Source organism: Oncorhynchus masou, chromosome 12 (genome assembly GCF_036934945.1).
Source record: "Oncorhynchus masou masou isolate Uvic2021 chromosome 12, UVic_Omas_1.1, whole genome shotgun sequence".
Taxonomy (NCBI): domain Eukaryota; kingdom Metazoa; phylum Chordata; class Actinopteri; order Salmoniformes; family Salmonidae; genus Oncorhynchus; species Oncorhynchus masou.
The window spans coordinates 9,253,048-9,265,138 of record NC_088223.1 but is presented as its reverse complement, the minus strand read 5'-3'; the positions used below and the strand labels follow the sequence as shown (position 1 = coordinate 9,265,138).

Below are 12,091 nucleotides of genomic sequence, written 5' to 3'. Positions count from 1 at the left end.
GGCCGTAGGGATCTGGTCGTAGGGATCTGGCCATCGGGATCCGGTCGTAGGGATCTGGCCGTAGGGATCTGGCCGTAGGGATCTGGTCGTAGGGATCTGGCCATCGGGATCCGGTCGTAGGGATCCGGCCGTAGGGATCCGGCCGTAGGGATCTGGCCGTAGGGATCTGGCCGTAGGGATCTGGTCGTAGGGATCTGGCCATCGGGATCCGGTCGTAGGGATCCGGTCGTAGGGATCCGGTCGTAGGGATCCGGTCATAGGGATCCGACCGTAGGGATCCGGCCGTAGGGATCCGGCCGTAGGGATCCGGCCGTAGGGATCCGGTCGTAGGGATCCGGTCGTAGGGATCCGGCCGTAGGGATCCGGTCGTAGGGATCCGGCCGTAGGGATCCGGCCGTAGGGATCCGGCCGTAGGGATCCGGTCGTAGGGATCTGGTCATAGGGATCTGGTCATAGGTATCTGGTCATAGGGATCTGGCCATAGGGATCTGGTCAAGAGGAATTTTATACTAATTCAATTTACATTACCCTCCTAGAGACCCTCCTCTTCCACCTGTTGCTTTCACGTTTCTGTTCTCCATAACACACACTGAGGGAAATTATTATCCCCTAGTCTCCGGTGGAAGAGGAAATTGATGAATCCACACTAAATAGTATACCTCTGGGAGGGTCTCTCTCCTTATTCAACTGTCTCTGTCCCTAACCCTTAATGAATCCACACTAAATAGTATACCTCTAGGAGGGTCTCTCTCCTTATTCAACTGTCTCTGTCCCTAACCCTTAATGAATCCACACTAAATAGTATACCTCTGGGAGGGTCTCTCTCCTTATTCAACTGTCTCTGTCATTATATTCAGGAGACAAATGAATGAATCCAGAAGGAATGAATTGAATTTAGGAGGCAGCAGGCAGTTTCTGGCACAATCCACTAGAATAGACAGAACACACACACCCAATTACAGACAGACAGAACACACACACCCAATTACAGACAGACAGACAGACAGACAGACAGACAGACAGACAGGCAGGCAGGCAGGCAGGCAGGCAGGCAGACAGGCAGGCAGGCAGGCAGGCAGGCAGACAGACAGACAGACAGACAGACAGACAGACAGACAGACAGACAGACAGACCCTCCGCCATCCCCTCCCCCCAATCAAGTCATGCCTAGAGGAAAGTCTGGCACCCCTCCCCCATCCCAAAGAGCTTTCTGTGCCCATCACACACACACACACACACAGAAATGGGGTCCCCAGTGAATTGTGCGTGGCCTCCTTGGTCTTGGATACAGTGTTGCCATGGTAGCCACGTTTTCTCCACATGGAAAATCAGAGAGAAGAGAGAGAATCCACTCCTATTGATGTAGGGTTAGGGAATCAGAGAGGGGAGAGAGGATCCACTCCTATTGATGTAGGGTTAGGGAATCAGAGAGAGGAGAGAGGATCCACTCCTATTGATGTAGGGTTAGGGAATCGGAGAGGGGAGAGAGGATAGAGGATCCACTCCTATTGATGTAGGGTTAGGGAATCAAAGAGGATCCACTCCTATTGATGTAGGGTTAGGGAATCAGAGAGAGGATCCACTCCTATTGATGTAGGGTTAGGGAATCAGAGAGGGGAGAGAGGATCCACTCCTATTGATGTAGGGTTAGGGAATCGGAGAGGGGAGAGAGGATAGAGGATCCACTACTATTGATGTAGGGTTAGGGAATCAGAGAGAGGATCCACTCCTATTGATGTAGGGTTAGGGAATCAGAGAGAGGATCCACTCCTATTGATGTAGGGTTAGGGAATCAGAGAGGGGAGAGAGGATCCACTCCTATTGATGTAGGGTTAGGGAATCAGAGAGAGGATCCACTCCTATTGATGTAGGGTTAGGGAATCAGAGAGAGGATCCACTCCTATTGATGTAGGGTTAGGAAATCAGAGAGGGGAGAGAGGATCCACTCCTATTGATGTAGGGTTAGGAAATCAGAGAGGGGAGAGAGGATCCACTCCTATTGATGTAGGGTTAGGGAATCAGAGAAGAGGATCCACTCCTATTAATTTAAGGCGTAATACTGGATTCAGCTTAACACAGACATGTACTGGCACACAAACAAACCTCCTGTTCTCCTCTAAGAGTAGGAAATCATTAGTGTATCCAGTTGTTCTTCATGTAATAATTCTAGTTTGGACTGTGATGATGTCATGATTCCAGAGCTCAGTTGTGAATGGTTCTGGAACACCAACGAAAAAGTGTCAAAGGAAGGAAGTTTGGATGTGGCTTCAAACCCTATCACCACAATCTAAATTTCATTGACAGAACAAACAAACAAAATAAATAGTTTAGTAGGTCAAAAATGTCGGAAACATTAATTTTGCTTGACCATGCTGTAGGTCATATAACTTTTTACATGTAATATACAGTGGCTTGCGAAAGTTTTCGGCCCCCTTGAACTTTGCGACCTTTTGCCACATTTCAGGCTTCAAACATAAAGATATAAAACTGTATTTTTTTGTGAAGAATCAACAACAAGTGGGACACAATCATGAAGTGGAACGATCCAATGTTGACCTAAATGACTAATGATGATAAATACAATCCACCTGTGTGTAATCAAGTCTCCGTATAAATGCACCTGCACTGTGATAGTCTCAGAGGTCCATTAAAAGCGCAGAGAGCATCATGAAGAACAAGGAACACACCAGGCAGGTCCGAGATACTGTTGTGAAGAAGTTTAAAGCCGGATTTGGATACAAAAAGATTTCCCAAGCTTTAAACATCCCAAGGAGCACTGTGCAAGCGATAATATTGAAATGGAAGGAGTATCAGACCACTGCAAATCTACCAAGACCTGGCCGTCCCTCTAAACTTTCAGCTCATACAAGGAGAAGACTGATCAGAGATGCAGCCAAGAGGCCCATGATCACTCTGGATGAACTGCAGAGATCTACAGCTGAGGTGGGAGACTCTGTCCAAAGGACAACAATCAGTCGTATATTGCACAAATCTGGCCTTTATGGAAGAGTGGCAAGAAGAAAGACATTTCTTAAAGATATCCATAAAAAGTGTCGTTTAAAGTTTGCCACAAGCCACCTGGGAGACACACCAAACATGTGCTCTGGTCAGATGAAACCAAAATTGAACTTTTTGGCAACAATGCTAAACGTTATGTTTGGCGTAAAAGCAACAGAGCGCATCACCCTGACCACACCATCCCCACTGTCAAACATGGTGGTGGCAGCATCATGGTTTGGGCCTGCTTTTCTTCAGCAGGGACAGGGAAGATGGTTAAAATTGATGGGAAGATGGATGGAGCCAAATACAGGACCATTCTGGAAGAAAACCTGATGGAGTCTGCAAAAGACCTGAGACTGGGACGGAGATTTGTCTTCCAACAAGACAATGATCCAAAACATAAAGCAAAATCTACAATGGAATGGTTCAAAAATAAACATATCCAGGTGTTAGAATGGCCAAGTCAAAGTCCAGACCTGAATCCAATCGAGAATCTGTGGAAAGAACTGAAAACTGCTGTTCACAAATGCTCCCCATCCAACCTCACTGAGCTCGAGCTGTTTTGCAAGGAGGAATGGGAAAAAATTTCAGTCTCTCGATGTGCAAAACTGATAGAGACATACCCCAAGCGACTTACAGCTGTAATCGCAGAAAAAGGTGGCGCTAAAAAGTATTAACTTAAGGGGGCTGAATAATTTTGCACGCCCAATTTTTCCGTTTTTGATTTGTTAAAAGAGTTTGAAATATCCAATAAATGTCGTTCCACTTCATGATTGTGTCCCACTTGTTGTTGATTCTTCACAAAAAAATACAGTTTTATATCTTTATGTTTGAAGCCTGAAATGTGGCAAAAGGTCGCAAAGTTCAAGGGGGCCGAATACTTTCGCAAGGAACTGTATTTTGTAGACTTCACAGGACAAATGTTGCTCTACTGTTTTGTAACGAAACAAAGGTGTGGTTGAATTTATTCTGTAACAGTGTCTTCTTATTGTCTCGTCCTTTAGTCCCTATATATTACAGTGTCTATATATCACAGTGTCTATATATCACAGTGTCTATATATCACAGTGTCTATATATCACAGTGTCTTCTTATTGTCTCGTCCTTTAGTCCCTATATATCACAGTGTCTATATATCACAGTGTCTATATATCACAGTGTCTTCTTATTGTCTCGTCCTTTAGTCCTATATATCACAGTGTCTATATATCACAGTGTCTATATATCACAGTGTCTATATATCACAGTGTCTATATATCACAGTGTCTATATATCACAGTGTCTATATATCACAGTGTCTATATATCACAGTGTCTTCTTATTGTCTCGTCCTTTAGTCCTATATATCACAGTGTCTATATATCACAGTGTCTTATTGTCTCAGTCTTTAGTCCCTATATATCAGTGTCTATATATCACAGTGTCTTCTTATTGTCTCGTCCTTTAGTCCTATATACATAGTGTCTATATATCAAAGTGTCTATATATCACAGTGTCTTATTGTCTCAGTCTTTAGTCCCTATATATCAGTGTCTATATATCACAGTGTCTATATATCACAGTGTCTTCTTATTGTCTCGTCCTTTAGTCCTATATACATAGTGTCTATATATTACAGTGTCTATATATCACAGTGTCTATATATCACAGTGTCTATATATCACAGTGTCTTCTTATTGTCTCTTCCTTTAGTCCTATATACATAATGTCTATATATCACAGTGTCTATATATCACAGTGTCTATATATCACAGTGTCTTCTTATTGTCTCGTCCTTTAGTCCTATATACATAGTGTCTATATATTACAGTGTCTATATATCACAGTGTCTATATATCACAGTGTCTATATATCACAGTGTCTATATATCACAGTGTCTATATATCACAGTGTCTATATATTACAGTGTCTATATATCACAGTGTCTATATATCACAGTGTCTTCTTATTGTCTCTTCCTTTAGGCCTATGTATCACAGTGTCTTCTTATTGTCTCGTCCTTTAGGCCTATATACATAGTGTCTATATATCACAGTGTCTATATATCACAGTGTCTATATATTACAGTGTCTATATATCACAGTGTCTATATATCACAGTGTCTTCTTATTGTCTCTTCCTTTAGGCCTATGTATCACAGTGTCTTCTTATTGTCTCTTCCTTTAGTCCTATATACATAGTGTCTATATATCACAGTGTCTATATATCACAGTGTCTTATTGTCTCGTCCATTATTCCCTATATATCAGTGTCTATATATCACAGTGTCTATATATCACAGTGTCTTCTTATTGTCTCGTCCTTTAGTCCTATATACATAGTGTCTATATATTACAGTGTCTATATATCACAGTGTCTTCTTATTGTCTCTTCCTTTAGGCCTATGTATCACAGTGTCTTCTTATTGTCTCTTCCTTTAGGCCTATATATCACAGTGTCTATATATCACAGTGTCTATATATCACAGTGTCTATATATCACAGTGTCTATATATCACAGTGTCTATATATCACAGTGTCTATATATCACAGTGTCTTCTTATTGTCTCGTACTTTAGTCCTATATATCACAGTGTCTTCTTATTGTCTCTTCCTTTAGGCCTATATATCACAGTGTCTATATATCACAGTGTCTATATATCACAGTTTCTATATATCACAGTGTCTATATATCATAGTGTCTATATATCACAGTGTCTTCTTATTGTCTCGTCCTTTAGGCCTATATATCACAGTGTCTATATATCACAGTGTCTATATATCACAGTGTCTATATATCACAGTGTCTATATATCACAGTGTCTTCTTATTGTCTCAGCCTATAGGCCTATATATCACAGTGTCTATATATCACAGTGTCTATATATCACAGTGTCTATATATCACAGTGTCTTCTTATTGTCTCTTCCTTTAGGCCTATGTATCACAGTGTCTTCTTATTGTCTCGTCCTTTAGGCCTATATATCACAGTGTCTATATATCACAGTGTCTATATATCACAGTGTCTATATATCACAGTGTCTATATATCACAGTGTCTGTATATCACAGTGTCTTCTTATTGTATCGTCCTTTAGTCCCTATATATCAGTGTCTATATATCAGTGTCTATGTATCACAGTGACTATATATCACAGTGTCTGTATATCACAGTGTCTTCTTATTGTATCGTCCTTTAGTCCCTATATATCAGTGTCTATATATCACAGTGTCTATATATCACAGTGTCTATATATCACAGTGTCTATATATCACAGTGTCTTCTTATTGTCTCAGCCTATAGGCCTATATATCACAGTGTCTATATATCACAGTGTCTATATATCACAGTGTCTATATATCACAGTGTCTTCTTATTGTCTCGTCCTTTAGGCCTATATATCACAGTGTCTATATATCACAGTGTCTATATATCACAGTGTCTATATATCACAGTGTCTATATATCACAGTGTCTGTATATCACAGTGTCTTCTTATTGTATCGTCCTTTAGTCCCTATATATCAGTCTATATATCACAGTGTCTATATATCACAGTGTCTATATATCACAGTGTCTATATATCACAGTGTATTATTGTCTCGTCCTTTAGTCCCTATATATCACAGTGTCTATATATCACAGTGTCTATATATCACAGTGTCTATATATCACAGTGTATTATTGTCTCGTCCTTTAGTCCCTATATATCACAGTGTCTATATATCACAGTGTCTATATATCACAATGTCTTCTTATTGTCTCGTCCTTTAGTCCCTATATATCACAGTGTCTATATATCACAGTGTCTTCTTATTGTCTCATCCTTTAGTCCCTATATATCACAGTGTCTTCTTATTGTCTCGTCCTTTAGTCCCTATATATCACAGTGTCTATATATCACAGTGTCTATATATCACAGTGTCTATATATCACAGTGTCTTCTTATTGTCTCGTCCTTTAGTCTCTATATATCACAGTGTCTATATATCACAGTGTCTATATATCACAGTGTCTTCTTATTGTCTCGTCCTTTAGTCTCTATATATCACAGTGTCTATATATCACAGTGTCTATATATCACAGTGTCCTCTTATTGTCTCGTCCTTTAGTCCTATATATCACAGTGTCTTATTGTCTCGTCCTTTAGTCCTATATATCACAGTGTCTTATTGTCTCGTCCTTTAGTCCTATATATCACAGTGTCTATATATCACAGTGTCTTCTTATTGTCTCGTCCTTTAGTCCCTATATATTACAGTGTCTATATATCACAGTGTCTTCTTATTGTCTCGTCCTTTAGGCCTATATATCACAGTGTCTATATATCACAGTGTCTTATTGTCTCAGTCTTTAGTCCCTATATATCACAGTGTCTTATTGTCTCGTCCTTTAGTCTTATATATCACAGTGTCTATATATCACAGTGTCTTCTTATTGTCTCGTCCTTTTGTCCCTATATATTACAGTGTCTATATATCACAGTGTCTTCTTATTGTCTCGTCCTTTAGGCCTATATATCACAGTGTCTATATATCACAGTGTCTATATATCACAGTGTCTATATATCACAGTGTCTATATATCACAGTGTCTATATATCACAGTGTCTTCTTATTGTCTCATCCTTTAGGCCTGTATATCACAGTGTCAAGACAGGTTGTAGAGCAAACAATGCAATTATCACAACACACCGGTTGAACTAAGGTGTTTTCCCCCTGGCTTGGCTTCCCCTGTGATTGGACCCGAACACTGTTACTGCCATCGAATCAACACAAAGAGATTCAGTTCCAGCTGATTTTATTTCCTTCTTGAAAAAACAAAAAAACAAACGAACAAACAAATAAACATTTTCTGTACAGAGGTCTGAGGCAGTCGTTGACCCGATTGGCTGGCGTTGAGTTCTATATTCAAATGAGTTATGGTATGATTGGAGGAAACATAATCATACACACAGCATATTGCACAAATGAAGAAAAAAAAATAAAGAAAAATAAAATGGTATAAAGATAGACATTCCTGGACCAATCATCTTTAACATCAGAATGTCGAAGGATGGCAATTTTAGTGCCTGTCATTGACCGTTATTCATAAATCATAAACACAATCTTATCTGCCTTATAATACAGTCAATAAACATAAATATCTTCAATTGATATTATTATTTTTTTTTTATCTTAAAACACAACAGCTATACATATACCTGAATCTGAAATACGAATGCTAATTTGCCATGCCATAATATAGGAAAACAATTTGCTAGTAAGTAAGCCGACAGGTAGAAAAAAACCTTACTAAATATTCTTATTATGCAATTGCACAATGATAGACAATCGAAGCACTCCCTCCATCTCCCCCACCTCCCCCCACCTCCCCCCATCTCCCTCCACCTCCCTCCATCTCCCTCATCTCCCTCCACCTCCCTCCATCTCCATCCACCTCCCTCCATCTCCCTCCATCTCCCTCCACCTCCCTCCATCTCCCTCCACCTCCCTCTGACTCAAATAGGCATTTAGAATGAGTGAGTGTCACATTCCATCCAGTGGTTTCAAATCAAACATATCACCATAAAAGCATACAGACGTTTTCTCTCAATCGAACAGCATCTCTATCTCTCTCTTTAACAGTTCTGATATAGCCTGTGTACCAGTCTGTTTGTGCCATCATGCCACTCCTTTTGCAATGTCTTTAACATGACAGAGCAAACAGATTGGGTCCAGGTTATCCAAACCCACTGTAGAAACGCAGTCACTGGGTGGAGATGGTGCTCCAGTAGTGTGAGAGTTTGTTTACTCGGCTGGTGAAATATAGACACTGTGCCTTTAAGAAGCATGTGGCGTGATACTATCAAGCGTAAACATAGTATCGGGAGCAGATTGTGTGACAACGGACCCTCTGGCTTCGAAGATAAGGGACACCAACCAAAAAATCCACCGGCATCCACTCTTTAGATCTTCTACAAAAATACACGTATAGAAAATGACACACTGAGTTCTCCTTTAAAAAGTGAGAGATATTAACATTCAAATAAGATACACGTCTAGCCCTCCCGCGGAGGGATAGAGACAGGTGCATGGCTTACACATAAACGAGACCTATTATACGATAACAATACTTCAAAGTATAAAACAACAACAAAAAATATGTTCGGCTGGTATAAACACATCGATATAAAAAAGGTCATCTGATATAGAATAACGACAAAGTCAGAAGCACTAGGAGTTGCCCAGGAATGGGAAACGGTCCTGAAATGTGCATTGAGAGCGTAAAGGTTTTCAGACAAAAGATTCTGAGTCTAAGTTGTTCATTAAAAGTCCTGCCGTTGAGAGGAAAGCTGGTGATTGTGAACTGTGTTCTGTGGTTACACACACACACGCGCGCGCACACACACACACACACTCAGCGCTGTAATCACATTGCGATAAACATTATTATTTCAGGTTCATCACTAAAATCGAACAATACTCCACAGGGAGCGCGTGCTTGCTGTTATCATTATTATTCATAGTTTGAGAAAGAAAAACAAACCTGAATATTAACTCCATAAACACAGGCGGGTAAATAACCAGACTGGGTCACTTATAAAACCGTCAACCCCCTTACAACGTCAAGCTCTCCAAAAATGTACTTTATTCATACAGTCATCATCACCATCAGGCAGAAAAAAACGTCCTTCTGCGGCCCGGTTGAATGCTTCCGTTCAGTAAGTCCGTCTGTGTGTCACTCCTAAACAGAGGCGGGATCAAAGGGAGTAAGAAAGTATTTCTCCCGTCTCCAAATGCAAGCTAAGCACTTTATTTCCGTCTGGTCTGCGCACTAGGCAGCAATGCGCCCATGCCTGTCCCAATCCGTGTCTATGATCCCTGTCAATACGCACAAAATAAAAAAGATGATGTTCTTAAACACACACCATGCTTGAATAACCTAAACTCATGTCCTTCCAATTAGGCTATTATTTTCCGAAACGGCAGGGGAATTATTTTGTGCACGTTTCACTCCCCATTAATCTGAAAGAAGGTCTGAAGATTCTCGGGGTTTTAGTTCTGCGCGAGGCAGGGGTTCTCTTTCCCTTATTTTCTCTGTGCGTTTTCTTTTCTCTCCTCCTCTCTGCCGCTCAGTAGGTGAAGACCAGGTTGGAGATGGTGGACTCCAGCCAGTCTCCCGAGATCATCTCGCTGACCTCGGGGGTGCAGTAGTCGGGGAAGTCAAAGTGAGATCCCGCTCCACACTCCCCGAAGCTCCAGTCCAGATCCCTGTCCAGCTCCGACACACATGGCCCCATGCTGCCCAGAGACATGCTCTTAAACTCAGGGCTCGACTGTAGCTCGAACCGCTCATCCTCCTGCTCTTCATCCGAGGAAGAAGAGAGGGAGGAGGCAGAGGAGTGAGAGGCGGACGGGGTTGGAGAGGACGCACGTGTATACCTGAGGTGGGCCTTTGATGATGAGGATGATGAAGGGTTAGTGGCTTTCCTAGTCCCCGTCACCTGGTCATCGTACAGGCTCATCGGGTCACTGGACTCAGCCGAGCTGCTCAGGGCAGGACTGCCCGGGACTCCCACAGAGGGTGGCCCGCTGTCCAAGCTCCCTCCTCCGCCAAACATGTGTTCGCGCCTCGTTTGCTTGTCTGGTATCTGTCGGGCACTAGTCACTGACTTGGATTTGTAGAGTGTGTGGTGATCCGCAGGAGACGCACACTCCGGCCCCTGGGTAGCCAGCTTGGCGCTCCCCTGTCCCTGCTTGTGCGCTCTGCTGGCCCCCATAGATCCAGAGCTTTTTTTCAAGGAGGATTTTGAGCCCCCGCTCCTATCCGCTCCTTTCTCCCCTCTCTCTCCCCGCTCTGTCTTGGTACTGGGTGTCTTAACCTTCTTCCTCGGCCGGTACTTGTAGTCAGGGTAGTCGGCCATGTGCTTGAGCCTCAGCCGCTCTGCTTCCCGGATGAAGGGGATCTTGTCCGTGTCTTTGAGCAGTTTCCAGCGCTTGCCCAGCCTCTTCGAGATCTCGGCGTTGTGCATGTCCGGGCTCTGCTCCATAATCTTTCTCCTCTCGATCTGAGACCACACCATAAACGCGTTCATCGGTCTCTTGATGTGTCCTGTGGGGGTTTTACACCAGGCGACGTTGCCTCGGTCCCTTCCGTTGGAGGATAGCGGAGACCCGGGAGTCGGGGACGGGTCCATGTCCAAGTCCATATCCCCGGTATCGGTGGAGTCGCCGCCGGGAGAGAAGGGATCCGTGCTCTCTGCGTGGCTGATGTGCTGTACCATCGTTTCCCTTTCTTTCCTTCTCTGTCTCTCGGTTAGACAGGAAACCAAATTTTTAAAAAAGTGCTATTCAGAATGATGTCGTTATGGTGTGAATGATGTCGTTATGGTGTGAAGTGCGTAAAAGTTGCCAATGTTCAATCATCAGAGTTTTGTTTCAGTCACTGTTTGTGTAAATATACATGTATGTTTAACCACACAGACCGAATGAGTAAAAGTTTTTGCAGGTCTCCTTTCTCTTTCTTCGCAGTCTGTCTGATCAGTCCGTTTTGGAGACACTGTGTGCGGATATTTTCCAAAAGACGCACGAAATAACAAGTTCAAACGTCAACGTTCTGCACTCAAACGTTCAACTTCCAGTGCGACTGAAAACTCGCCCTGTGATACCAAGAACACTTCGCTGCTGAAAACAACTCCGTAACTTTCTTATGAGATGTTTAATATCGCTGTCTGTACAGCTCGCATGAGCAGTAAGAGAACCATGTGGAAGAATGGAAGTGTCGCACTTTTTCATAGTCCCCTTTTTCCTTATCGTTCTGCCAGTATACTGTAAACATACAGTTCAACGCAACACACTTTTATATCCCCTCCCGAGAAATAAAAGCCATTCTAAACAGCCAATCACGCGCTGTCTCTATCCTGTTTTTGGCCAAAACCACTCCCCGCCGGCGTCCATTGGCTGAATAAACCGTGTAATAATAATCGGAGTGAGCAATGAGCGTTGGTGTATCTGACCTCATTTCTGTCTGACCGTCTGAACCGCTGGTCTGAAGCGAACTGAGAGGCAGTTAGTTATTTGCAGTCGTTTCTCTGCCGCCTTTCTCGATAATAAGACCCATGCGTTACACCTAC

The 12,091-nt window shown here is 42.5% G+C and overlaps 1 protein-coding gene across 1 annotated transcript; it reads right to left on the bottom strand.

Moving 5' to 3' along the window:
- Positions 1-8,438: 8,438 nt before the first annotated feature.
- Positions 8,439-11,791, bottom strand: LOC135549515 (transcription factor SOX-4-like). Its single transcript, XM_064979528.1, has one exon. The coding sequence runs from the start codon at positions 11,240-11,242 to the stop codon at positions 10,091-10,093; it is 1,152 nt and encodes a 383-aa protein (XP_064835600.1). The 5' UTR covers positions 11,243-11,791; the 3' UTR covers positions 8,439-10,090.
- Between the last annotated feature and the right edge of the window lie 300 nt (positions 11,792-12,091).

Bases quoted from the DNA above. Each gene is read 5' to 3' on its own strand.
- LOC135549515 (XM_064979528.1), bottom strand. From the start codon at position 11,242: ATGGTACAGCACATCAGCCACGCAGAGAGCACGGATCCCTTCTCTCCC.